At 41.7% G+C, this 14,044-nt stretch overlaps 1 protein-coding gene across 1 annotated transcript in view; it reads left to right on the plus strand.

Annotated features, from left to right (window-relative positions):
* LOC140468137 (complement C3-like) overlaps nt 1–14,044 on the plus strand; it is a 125,365-nt gene that overhangs the window by 69,498 nt on the left and 41,823 nt on the right. The window contains exons 21-24 of the mRNA XM_072564333.1: nt 337–549; nt 3,304–3,358; nt 9,244–9,330; nt 11,409–11,612. Coding sequence (XP_072420434.1) covers nt 337–549; nt 3,304–3,358; nt 9,244–9,330; nt 11,409–11,612 — 559 coding nt within the window. The remainder of the gene's footprint in view (nt 1–336; nt 550–3,303; nt 3,359–9,243; nt 9,331–11,408; nt 11,613–14,044) is intronic.

Genomic DNA, 14,044 nt, shown 5'->3' on the forward strand with positions numbered 1-14,044 from the left:
ACAAGAGCAAGGAAGTCAATGTGAGGAATGTTGGATGAGCCATGATCCTATTACATGCTGGAGCATCCACATGGAGGCTGAATGGCCTACTCCTGTTCCTATTTCTATGGTTTTATGGTCAGGAGGCCGCTGAGGAATGAAATTGGGGGCCATACATTCAATCCTAGTTTAATCATATGGGAAATATTGCCAGGGAGAATAGTTTTCTCGAATGCAGTTGCCAATCTGAATTGCTGTGTTGAAGTGAATTAGTTCAGTTCTAATTTTTGACATAAGACAGATTTATATTAATAAATGGAGATTTATTTCATCACCTAATTGTATTTTGAATTCTAGGTGCGCGTGGAATTTCCATATAATGAAAAGTTCTGTAGTTCTGCAAAACCGTCGCAGAGATTCAGGCAATATGTTGATATCCCTGCCAAAGGGTCAACAGCTATACCTTACATCATAGTTCCATTGGAAATTGGGCAAATCAATGTTGAAGTCAAAGCCTCAGTCTATGACAAACTTGTTACTGATGGTGTGAACAAACCCCTCCGTGTGCTGGTAAGTATGAAACCTCTGGATGTTGAGTGCACGCATGGCCAGACTAGTTGATATCTTTAGCAGTCTGTCTTTATCTGTCAAATTGATTGGATAGTGGACACTTGACATCGCCATGTGCAACACACTGGCATTGGTTAGAAATCATTACAAATTGATTGGAGACAAACAGGAAGTAGAAAATTAGGCAGGGAGGTATTCTGGGAACTTATTGGTCACGATCATTTCCTGGATATTTCTCTGAGAGTTTAGGAAAATGTAGAATATGCCCATCTAAATATAGGGGTAGGCCATATTTAGCATGAGTGATAATGACAGGGCTGCTATTCAGGAGATAGCCTTGATCAGAATATATGCTCTAGGTACTTAATTAAACAATTCCATTCATCTTGGCATTATATATGCCATTATATTTATTATAAGTAACATGCTACTGCAATCTCTCAGGAAGTGGATTTACGATTGTAACCTTTTGAAAAGAGAAAGGTATTTCTATCCTTTGGTGCGTTCTCAGTCACCTCTTGCTTGCAGCTTTTGCTGTTTGGTCCCTCCATCAGCAAGGACAGTTTCTCTTTATCTATTCTGCCCAGAGCCTTCATGAGTTTGAACACATCTATTCAACCCACTCTCAAACTTGTCTTTGAACACAGCTTCTTTCACTTCCTTACAATCCTGAAGTCCCTCATCCCTGAAATAATTCCTGTGAATCTTTTCGCTTTATAATAAACCAGCCTCATCCTAGATTACACTTCCTCAGTTGGAATTCAAAACTTTGAAAACAGACTCTTCGTATCCCTAATTATTTAGATAGTGGACACTTGACATCGCCATGTGCAACACACTGGCATTGGTTAGAAATCATTACAAAATGACTGGGGACAAATGGGAAGTAGAAAATTAGTCAGGAAGATATTCTAGAATCTTGTCAGTCATGATCATTTTCCAGGATTTTTCTCAGAGTTTAGGAAAATTCTGAAAACGTTCACCTAAATATAGGAGTGGATCATATTTAGCATGAATAATAATGAGAGTGGTGCAAGGAATGCTCAGGGGATTGCCTTGGTCAGTGTATTAAGATTGGAAATCACAGTATCCTAATCAGAAGGTCTTAGACTGCAAACTCTTTGGAGATACACAATTATACAGGTTATGCTTCAGCTCGAGGGAGCATTGGTGAGACACACCTGGACTACTGCATTGGTCCTCTTATTCAAATAGAGATATAAATTCATTGGAAATGGTTCAGAGAAGGTTTACGAGACTGATATTTAGAATAGGCGGTAAAATAACATGAAGAACTGAGGATACTGAAGATCTGAAACCAAAACAGAAATTGCTGGAGAAACTCAACAGGTGCATCTGTGGACTGAAAGCAGAACCGATGTTTCAAATCCAGTGACCCTCCTTTCGAACTGGGCTCAGACCCACTGAATTTCTCCAACAATTCCTGATTTTGGAACAGAACAGGCAGGTTAACTTAAGAAAGGTTGGACAGATTAGGCTTGTATCCACAGGAGTTTAGAAAACTGACAGGCAATTTGATTGAAGCATACAAGATTGTGAGGGTCTTGTCGGGGTAAATTGTGGAAGGATGTTTATTCTTGAGGGACAGTCCAGAACCAGGGTGTCGCTGTTTCAAAATAGGAGGACATCCATTTAGAATGGAGATGAGGAAAATAAACTTTTTCTCAGAGGATAAATGCGAGGTGCTGCATTTTGGGAAGGCAAATCTTAGCCAGACTTATACACTTAATGGTAAGGTCCTAGAGAGTGTTGCTGAACAAAGAGACCTTGGAGTGCAGGTTCATAGCTCTTTGAAAGTGGAATTGCAGGTAGATAGGATAGTGAAGAAGGCGTTTGGTATGCTTTCCTTTATTGGTCAGAGCATTGGGTACAGGAGTTGGGAGGTCATGTTGTGGCTGTACAGGACATTGGTTAGACCACTGTTGGAGTACTGCATGCAATTCTGGTCTCCTTCCAATCGGAAAGATGTTGTGAAATGTGAAAGGGTTCAGAAAAGATTTACAAGGATGTTGCCAGTGTTGGAGGATTTGAGCTATAGGGAGAGGCTGAACAGGCTGGGGCTGTTTTCCCTGGAGCATCGGAGGCTGAGGGGTGACCTTATAGAGGTTTACAAAATTATGAGGGGCATGGATAGGATAAATAGGCAAAGTCTTTTCCCAGGCATCGGGGAGTCCAGAATAGAGGGCATAGGTTTAGGGTGAGAGGGGAAAGATATAAAAGAGACCTAAGGGGTAACTTTTTCATGCAGAAGGTGGTACGTGTATGGAATGAGCTGCCAGAGGATGTGGTGGAGGCTGGTACAATTACAACATTTAAAAGGCATCTGGATGGGTATATGAATAGAAAGGGTTTGGAGGGATATGGGCCAGGTGCTGGCAGGTGGAACTAGATTGGGTTGGGATATCTGGCCGGCATGGATGGGTTGGACTGAAGGGTCTGTTCCCATGCTGTACACCTCTATGACTCTATGAATCTTTGGAGCTCTCTTCATCGAAAGAATGTAGAAGCAGAATCCCTCATTATTTTTAAGGCAGAGGTAAATAAATTCTTAATGATGAAAGGAATGAAAGATAAGTGGGGAAGGTCGGATTAGATCAGCTATGGTCTTTTGCAAAGGGGGATCTGGCTGGAGTAGATGAATAATTTACGCCTCTTCCTAATGCATATATTCATATGTGTGTCCATAAAAGAAACGAGGCTGTTTCAAACTCATTTCATTCTCTTCTCTTGTAGCCCGATGGGAAAGAAATTGATTTGCCGTTGCGAAGTTATGAATTGGATCCTCAAGGTTTGATTCTTTTCTCACTGTGAACCTCCTTGTAAAAAATTGGTCTTCAAAATGCCATCAGTGTTCTTGCTGAAAATGGAGACCTCATGCTGAAATGTTCTGTTTCTCTTGGTCGGTAAACTGACACTGATTGGCTGACATGTTGCCATGCAGAAAATAATGGGAAATATTAGCTTGCCAAACTTTTGGGTTAGTCAAAAGTTATGAGAAACTTGAACAGATTCTTTTATTTGTGTGGAATAACTCCCTGCCTTTAAATGTATATTAGTAAATGTGAGCCAAATTACAAACTTGACTGAATATTTCAAATTGGTTTTCAATTAATTGTCTGTTACAATTGTGAATTCACAGCGAAACCGTAGGCCGTCTTGTTTTGGCTTTACAACTGCAGGGCCTGTTTGAGTATGGCCTGTACTCTGCCTTGACAACCAGCTAAACAAACACGTTGCTGGATTTGATGAACCAATTGTGTAGGCCTTAAGCCGACATGTTGAGCAGCTCATCAGGTTCGAAATTCATGCATGACATTGTTCAGTTGTCTGACAGACAGAACACCTTTTGGTGTCTGCTTCCTACAAGTGCACAGTATCATTTGCCTCACTGCTGTACATCAGCAACTCGAAACAGTTTGCTTAATCTGCTCAAATTGTTGAGTTACTTGGCCTTTCCAAGGAATCTGAGGGAGGTTTGGCCCATTTATGAGTTTCCGTGGTGTACAGAATATGATGACTTGGTCAGTACAGTCACTGACCTGCTGATTGGATTTGGTGCGCTGGCGCTATGTCAGGTATATAGGCTGTACACTTCAATATGTGCCAGTTACAATTGCTGGAAGTGATGTACACACACACTCAGGTATGCATTCGCTGCAAACACAATTTTGCACCTTTATTGAATTGTCAATGAGCTAGGCATGGTGACTTCAGTGGGTAGCACTGCTATTTCTCAGCACTAGGGACCCAGGTTCAATCCCGTCCTGAGGCAACTATCTGTGTGGAGCTTTCACATTCTCCCCATGTCTGCATGGGTTTCCTCCGGGTGCTCTGGTTTCCTTCCACAGTCCAAAGATGTCCAGGTAAGGATAGATTGGCCATGCTAAATTACCCCATAGTGTTCAAGGATGTCCAGGTCAGGCGGATTAGCCATGGGAAACGCAGGTTTGGAGAGTCAGTGTGTAAGCAATGGGCTGAATAACTTGCTTCCACACTGTCGAATATCTACGATGCTTGGGAGGCCTCGGGTTGCCCATTGCTTTGTCCATATTAATACCTGGCTCAGACAGTGTTGGCATATGAACCAATCATCACTGTTTTCTCCTTTTGTATAAGTTGTTGTGATGGTTTGAAATTTGGCATGCTTGTGTTTATCCTGATCAGTGCAAAAACACACCTAGATTAGAGTGGTGCTGGAAAAGCACAACAGGTCAGACTCTGGTTGCCAGCATCTGCAGCCCTTGTTTTTACCTTGCAAAAACACATCTGTCTTTCAACAAGTTCAGTAATGCCAAATAAAATGTTTGCAACGGTGTCTTGCACAAACCTGAAGTAAACACGTCTAAATATTTAATAGAATATTGTAACCAGAAGTTGAATAAAGGCTTGAAATAGATGATTTATTTGGAAAAAATGTATTGTTATTATTGGTTGTGAAGCATTGTTCAGGGAGAATAACTTAATGGCCTGCAGGTGGATAAATCACTTGGACCAGATAGACTATACCCCAGAGTTCTAAGGGAAATAGCTGAAGAGATAGTGAAGGTGTTGGTGGTGATCTTTCAAGAATTGCTAGGATCAGGAAGAGTCCCAGAAAACTGGAAAATCGCTAGCGTGACACCCCTGTTTAAAAAGGGAGTAAGGCAAAAGAAGAAAATTACAGACTGATTAGCCCAGCTTCAGTTGTGGATAAGATTCTGGAATCCATTGTGAACTTTGAGATTTCTGAATACTTGGAGGTGTATGGTAAAATAAGGCAAAGTCAGTATAGTTTAATCAAGGGAAGGTCATGCCTGACAAATCTGCTATAATTCTTTGATGAAGTAACGTGTGAGTTAGACCAAGGAGAGCCAAGGACTTCAAGAAGGCCTTTGACAAGCTGCCGCACAGGAGGCTACAGAATAAGATGAGGGCTCATGGTGTTAGAGGCAAGGTGCTAGCCTGGATAGAAGCTTGGCTGTCTGGCAGAAAGCAGAGAGTGGGGATAAAAGGGTCCCTCTCAGGATGGCAGCCAGTGACAAGTGGGGTTCTGCAAGGCTTAGTGTTGGGACCACACCTTTTCACTTCATACGTTGATGATCTAGATGAAGGAACTGAGGGCATTCTGACTAAGTTTGCAGAAGATACAAAGATAGGTAGAGGGATAGGTGGCATGGAGGAGGCAGAGAGGCTGCGGAAGGATTTGGACAGGTTAGGAGAGTGGGCAAAGAAGTGGCAGATAGAGTACAATGTGGGAAAATATGAGGTCATGCACTTTGGTAGGAAGAAAAGAGGCACGGACTATTTTATAAATGGGGAGAAAATTCAGAAGTCTGAAGTGCAAAGACACTTGGGAGTTCGAGTCCAGGATTCTCTCAAGGTAAACTTGCAGGTTGTGTCAGTAGTTAGGAAGGCAAAAGCAATGGTGGCATTTATTTTGAGAGGACTTGAATATAAAAGCAGGGATGTACTTCTGAGGATCAATAAGGCCCTGATCAGACCACATTTGGAGTATCATTCACAGTTTTGAGCCCCATATCTCAAGAAGGATGTACTGGCCCTGGAGTGTGTTCAGAGGAGGTTCATAAGAATGGTCCCAGGAATGAAAAACTTAACATATGAGGAACGTTTTGAGGATTCTGGGTTTATACTCGATGGGGTTTAGAAGGATGAGGGGGGATCTAATTGAAACACATGGAATACTGAATGGTCTGAACAGAGTGGATGTTGCGAAAATGTTTCCATTGGCAGGAGAGACTAGGACCTGAGGTCGTAGCCTTAGAGTAAAATGGTGACCTTTGAGAACGGAGATAAGGACATACCTCTTCAGAGGGTGGTGAATCTATGGACCTTATAGCCAGAGAAGTTTGTGGAGGCCAGGTCATTGAGTACATTTAAGACTGAGAAAGATAGATTCTTATGTATCAAGGGGATCAAGGATTACAGGGAGAAAGTGGGAGAAGGGGGTTGAGAAACTTATCAGCCCTGATTGAATGGTGGAGCAGACTCGATGGGCTGAATGGCCTAATTTCTGCTCCGATGTCTTATGGTCTTATAGAATAAAGGCATCTGGTGCCTGTATTTGGGTCTGTTCTGTACCTGATCCTGAGATTAGTAAATGAGAAAATACTTTGCTTATGAACAATGACAGCTTGCCTCTTTACTTCAAGTAACTTCCATAATAATTGGAAAATGGGTGTTCTGAACGTGAGTTGGATTAATTGCGTCGAAATGTGCACTCAAATTGAGTCATAAAAAGTATAAAAAAAGAGAAAATTTACAAATCAAAGTTTTGTGGCTTTAAAAGAAAAATTAATTAGTCAAACAGAAATAGGGCATTCAGCTCAATTGGTCTGTACTAGTACTTACGATCCACATGACCTGTTCCAACCATCTTCATCTCACTCAATCAATATAACCCTCTTCTAGCTTTTGTTATCCAGCTAAGCTCATTGCCTCAAGCTTGCCTTGAGACAATGAGCTTCATATTGTCACCTTTTCTTGGCGACACAAATTTCTTCTAAGTTTGTTCCTTGATTTACTGGAGATTCTCTTATTTTTATGGTCCCTGGTTTTGGTCTCCCCTCCCCCAACGGGAACACCTTTATTATGCTTTCCCATTGGTTTGCTCTCAGCTTTCTGCTTTCTACAGAAGAGAGTTCTGGTCTGTTCAATCTTCTCCAGTTGACAGAATTCCTTGGTTCTAGTATCATCCTTGCACACTTGTTCTATTTGCATCTTCTATATCTTTTCCTTAGTAACATGAAGACCAGAGCGAGTTTTGAAAAGACTTGTAGCTCAGGTTGAGGTTCTTGATGTAGGTTTGCTCACTGAGCTGGAAGGCTCGTTTCCAGATGTTTCGTCACCTTATTAGGTAACATCTTCAGTGGGCCTCCGGGCGAAGCACTATTCATGAGTCCTGCTTTCTATTTATATGTTTGGGTTTCTTTGGGTTGGTGATATCATTTCCTGTGGCGATGTCATTTCCGGTTCTTTTTCTCAAGGGGTGGTAGATGGGGTCTAATTCGATGTGTTTGTTGATAGAGTTCTGGTTGGAATGCCATGCTTCTAGGAATTCTCGTGTGTGTCTCTGTTTGGCTTGTCCTAGGATGGATGTGTTGGCCCAGTCGAAGTGGTGCCCTTCCTCATCTGTATGTAAGGATACTAGTAAGAGAGGGTCATGTCTTTTGGTGGCTAGTTGATGTTCATGTATCCTGATGGCTAGTTTTCTGCCTGTTTGTCCAATGTAATGTTACAGTTCTGGCACGGTATTTTGTAAATGACGTTAGTTTTGCTTCTTGTCTGTATAGGGTCTTTCAAGTTCATAAAGCTGCTGTTTTAGTGTGTTGGTGGGTTTGTGGGCTACCATGATGCTAAGAGGTCTGAGTAGTCTGGCAGACAACACATCCATCCTAGGACAAACCAAACAAAGACACGCATGAGAATACCTAGAAGTGTGGCATTCCAACTGGAACTCTATCAACAAACACATTGAGTTAGACCTCATCTACCACCCCCTGAGAAAAAGAACAAGAAAAACATCACCACAGGAAATGACATCACCACAGGAAATGACATCACCAACCCAAAGAAACCCAAACATATAAATAGAAAGCAGGACTCATGAACAGTGCTTCATCCGGAAGCCCACTGAAGATGTTGCCTAGTAGGGTGATGAAACGTCTGGAAATTAACCTTCCAGGTCAACGAGCAAACCTACCTCCATGAAGACCAGAATTTTGCACAATACTCTAGTAATGATCCAACTAATGCCCAAACGATGTTTAAAGTGACATTTTGGTCTCTCAATTCTATCACTTGAACAAAATGCAACCAAAACAAGGCCAACCTTTTAAGGTCATTAGTCATTTCACATACTTGAACATGAATTTCTCAGTCTGAAGACTCAAGTCAAATAAGTGCATTTATCTATGTAGTGTCACAAAGCTGGTAGTTTTTCTCAAAGTTACTGTTTTCAGAGGGGTCATAAAACAGCCCAGGTTCCGAAACGGCTAAGTTGGTGCAGAGATGAATGGTTTATTATAGCCCTTTTTGTTTACCCCTAAACAGATGATTTTTCAAGCCAAAGGCTTTCATGTTTTAGAAATAACTTCTGTAATGAAAGGGGAGCGGCCAGTTCTGGCAGCTGAGGGTTTTTGGTTCAGTTACAGGAGGGGATGTGTGAAACAAGGTGCTGGACTTCTTTCTCTCCTTATGAACTGTAAGCTTGTGCCATCTTTTACTGATTGTGTTAAGGGACATATGTGTTTTGGAACAGCATCATTAAGTCAGATTTGGATTGGATAAGTTATTGGGTATTCTATTTTCTGTTCTTTGTTTCATTCCATAATATTGTAAATAAACTTTGTTTGTTTAAAATTTGGCAGTCGACCTAGCTAATTTACTCTGGGAATGTCTATTATACACCGAGCTAAATAAATAGCAAAGTTACAATCTGGGCGACCTGCTTAAAGAGGTTTTGAGAGGTGTGGCCTAGTCCATAACAATAGAAAATTCCATTTCCATTGATGAAACCTTGGAAGGAACTAGACTGAAATATCTATTAAATTACAGGAGTGAGTCTAGTAAGGAAAAAAATGTGACATAAATCCAAATAAATAGCTGTTAAGAAAATCAAAGAATTGGTGAAAGGATTTGTTTTATTTAATTAAATATATTCTTTCTTCGCTTCAGGTGGAGAAGAAAATCTTGAGGTTGATATCAAATCTCCAAGTGACATTCTTCCAAAAACAGAGCTTAACACATTCATCAGTGTCCAAGGTACATTGTAATGGATAAAATCTACACAAAATCTCATGTTTTTTTATAGATGCTGAAGGAGCAAGCACATCTTCAGTGTCAGAAGCCGAAAGAAAAATGTTCCAGAATCTGTTGCTTTAATTATGCCTGCTTACCTCTGAAGTCTTGCAGAAACAGGAAATACAATCTTGAGATGCTCTTTCAATCATTCTTTCAGAAGCGAATGGGTTTCACATTGAACTGATGTCGCAGTTTCTCGGTTCAGAAACTGGAGAGACCAGCTGGGCAACTTGTTCATAGCAAGCTTTCCTTCAACTCTGCTTGTTCTTAGTGGGTCTCCCTCTAACATGGCCTTTTCTCAGTAGGCTTTCATCCAACTGAACCAGATAAAACAAGAATCACACCAATCTAGATACTGTGTTTAAAAAAAAACAGGTCTACAGCAAAGCAACCAGTCATATGCTTTCTCAGAAGTCTTTTTTAAAAAATCCGCAAATTACCACAGTGAGCATTCAATGACATATTTTAAAGAAATCATTCCAGGCATGTCCCCAAAATTTGTATTTTGTGTTTTTTCAAACATTTTTTTCAAAACTTAAGTTATTTTAGCAATATTAACTGGAAAGGATCTTATAAATAAATGTTAATATATGAACAAAAACTTGAGGACAGAAATTTGAAGGATTATGAGTAAAGTGTGGAAAATGGGGATAAGTAGATATTTCCACCAAATAGGTGTATAAAAGTATAAGAATTAAAGGCAGGAGTAAGCTGTCAGCCCCTTGAGCATGCTCTGCCATACAACCACTCTTCACAACCACTCTCCTGCCCTTTCCCAACAAGGCCATAAGAGATTGGAGCAGAATTAGGCCATTCAGCCCATCCAGTCTGCTCCACCACTCCATTGTGGCTAATGTTTCTCAAGCCCATTCTTCTGCCTTCTCCCCCTAATTCCCGATCCGCTTACTAATCAAGAACCGGTCCAGCGGTCTCTCTTTTAAACACACTCAATGACTTGGCCTCCACAGCCACATGAGTTTCACATACTAACCACCTCTGCATGAAGAAATTCCTCCTCATCTTTGTGTTAAAGGGTTGTCCCTTCACTCTTCGGCTCTGTCCTTGGGTCCTAGTCACACAGATATAACACTCCTGATATAACACGGCATTCATCCCTGGGATCATTCTTGTCAACTTCCTCTGGACCCCCTCCAAGGTCAGCACATCTTCCCTTAGATACGGGGCCCAAACCTTCTCACAATCTTCCAAATAGTGTCTGACCACAGCCTCACACAGCCTCAGCAGTGCGTCTTTAGTCTTGTATTCCAGCCCTATTGAATGGAATTCCGACATTGCATTTGCCTTCCTAACTAGAGAAGATGTGACTGGATGAGGTGTGAATGGCAGGACAATGAACAGTTGCCATCCGGAAGAAAAACAGGGCAGAAAAAAGCGTGACAGAAACATGTAAAGAAAAGGAACTAATATGGGGGTAGAAATGATAGACTCCAATCCTTGATCTAATTGTTGAACATGGATGCATACAATGTACCTAGTCAAAAGATGAAGCAATGTAATTTCCCTGTTCACCGAGCTGGGAATTTGTCTTGCAAACGTTTTGTCCCCTGTCTAGGTGACATCCTCAGTGCTTGGGAGCCTCCTGTGAAGCGCTTCTGTGCTGTTTCCTCCGGCATTTATGGTGGCCTGTCTCTGCCGCTTCCGGTTGACAACCGGAAGCGGCAGAGACAGGCCACTATAAATGCCTGAGGAAACAGCACAGAAGCGCTTCACAGGAGGCTCCCAAGCACTGAGGATGTCACCTAGACAGGGGACAAAACGTTTGCAAGACAAATTCCCAGCTCGGCGAACAGAACCACAACAACGAGCACCCGAGCTACAAATCTTCTCCCAAACTTTGAATGTAATTTGCCTTTTTAAGCGACAATTCCTGATGCTTTGGTGCTACCATCCCTTTCATCTTCTTGAAAAAAAAAGATTTATAACTTTGTTCAGTTCGGATCAATAACCTGAAACATGAACTCTAGAGTATGCGGCATTTCGCTTTTGTACTTCATAACGTATTTTTGTTTACGAAACAGGAGACATTTTAGCCCAAACAATTGAAAATTCCATTGATGGAGCCAAGCTGAAGCATCTAATTAGTGTTCCTAGTGGCTGTGGAGAGCAGAACATGAAAGGTTTAACCCCAGGAGTGCTCGTCACTAAATTTCTGGACAAAACGATGCAATGGGAAAGAGTGGGAATTGACAAACGAGGGATTTCATTGAATTACATTAGACAAGGTACATTTCACTCTTTTTGGACTCTTGTTGATAGATTTATTGCTGTCACATGCCCAGGTCGTTCTGCTATAATGTGCATTTCATTGATGCAAAATTGTCATAACATGATTGAACAATTGGGGGCACCGTTTCTAAAGTGTGTATTGGCTATAACACGATTCCGGCCCCATTAGTTTAAGTGGTGCCAGTATGACTTGATTTTCTTATAACATGGGGTTGCATGAGAATGGAACCACTGCATTATATCAGAACCGACTGTACTGAGATTTAGTGAAAAGTGTTGGTTTTCGTGCTGTAGAACATAGAACATAGAACATAGAACAATACAGCGCAGTACAGGCCCTTTGGCCCTCGATGTTGCGCCGATCCAAGCCCACCTAACCTACACTAGCCCACTATCCTGTAGGTAGATTGTACCATACAAAGTGCATCAGGGGAACAGAACAGGGTGCAGAATGCAGTTTTACAGTGTCAGCCACAGAGAAGGTTCAGAGAGAGAGATCAGAATTAACATTTCAAAGGTTTGTTTAAACGTCGCATAACAGCGCATACATGTATTCAAAACTTCATATCTTCTGCCCAACGCGAGGGTGGAGGAGAGTAAAACTGGAATGGGAGGGGCCTTTGATTATGTTGGTTGCTTTTCCAAGGCAGCGGGAAGTGTAGATGGAGTCAGTGGGTGGGAGGGTGTATCAGATTGGATGATTTCTATGGCGCATCTATACAAATTGATTGGAGTCCTTGTGCACACGCCAGATTTCCTTTGCCTCCTGAAGAAGGACATACGTTGTTGTACTTTCTTGACCATTGCGACAACGTGGGTGGACCAGGACAGATTGTTGGTAATCATCGCTCCCAGGAAAATGACAGTCTGGACCATCTCTACCTCAGCACCATTGATGCAGACAGGGGCGTGCCCTCCACTCTGCTTCATAAAGTCAATGACCCAGCTCCTTTGTTTCGCTGCCATTAATGGAGAGATTGTTGCATTTACACCGCGCTGCTAAACTCTCAATCCCTTTCCAGTATTCCGTCATTTTTTGAGATCTGAGCTACAATGGTGGTATAGTCAGCAAACTTGTAAGTGGAGTTGGGGCAGAATCTGCCCACACAGATGTGCGTGGAGAAGCAGTACAGTAGGGGCCTGAGTACACAGCCTTGTGGGACACTGGTGTTGAGGATTACCATGGAGGAGGTATTGTCACCTATCCTTACTGATTATGGTCTATGCTTCAGGAAGTCATGGATCCAGTTACAGAGGGAGGAGCTGAGACCTAGGTCTCGGAGTTTAGAGTTGAGTTGGTTTGGAATTATGGTGCTAACGTTTGTTAAGTTAACGAATGTCATGTTTTAGAAAATGAATTTTATATGTTGTTGCACATGGAGACCGTCAGTAATGATATATCACAATGACAATAATGTCTCATAAGCTAAGTTCTATCAGGCTAGAATGTTAATGCAATCTATTGGTAATGAAGTGGCAATGGCAGAGGTCTTGCAGGTATACAGACATGTAAGTAATGTGGAGTAGGCAGGCAGTAATTGTTGCCTGGTGAAAAAGTGATAGGTCACAAAGTTTGGCAAAATAAATCTCAATGAGTGATCTAGACCGTGGGTTACAAAAATGGGACACTGGAAATTGTTGCTTGTAAGAAGACATTGACAATGTCTAGTGTACTCTCTTGGAGACAGTGATGGGGGACCGACAGTGTTGACCTGGGAGAGGGAGAGCTGAAGGAAGTTTAAGAAGCACTCTGGACAGGAGCAGGTTTGTGTACTGATCAGAGCTGGAGGACAAACAACCTGAATGGGTCACACAAGTGTGACACTGTTGAATCAAAGCAAATTACTGTGGATACTAGAATCTAAGGGTCAGTTAGACTTGAAACGTCAGCTTTTTTCTCTCCTTACAGATGCTGCCAGACCTGCTGAGATTTTCCAGCATTTTCTCTTTTGGTGACAGAATAACAGGATCTAAGAGGAGCAGAGGGAAAAAAACAAATAGATGATATGGACTTTATCAAGGAATGCTAGACAAGCATTTTAAAAAATTCCTTCATAGGATATTGAATTGAATTGAATTGAATTTATTGTCACGTGTACCGAGGCACAGTGAAAAGCCTTACCTTGCAGATCACAGAGTTAAGTAACATAGATAGTAAATAATAGGGAAACAGCGGCAAAAATAAAATCACAGGTATTGATGAATCTTAAGAGTTTGTGAGTCCATTCAGTATTCTAACAACGTTAGGGGAGAAACTGTTTCGAAACTGGCCTGGTTTGTGGGTTCAGGCTTCTGTACCTTCTCCCCAATGGTAGAGGTTGTAGAAAAACATTGCCAGGGTGGGATGGATCTTTGAGAACGCTGGCGGCCTTTCCTTGACAGCGGGGCCTGGTAGATGGATTCTATAGATCGGAAGTTGGCCTTTGTG

This window comes from Chiloscyllium punctatum, chromosome 46 (genome assembly GCF_047496795.1).
Source record: "Chiloscyllium punctatum isolate Juve2018m chromosome 46, sChiPun1.3, whole genome shotgun sequence".
Classification (NCBI taxonomy): Eukaryota; Metazoa; Chordata; class Chondrichthyes; order Orectolobiformes; family Hemiscylliidae; genus Chiloscyllium; species Chiloscyllium punctatum.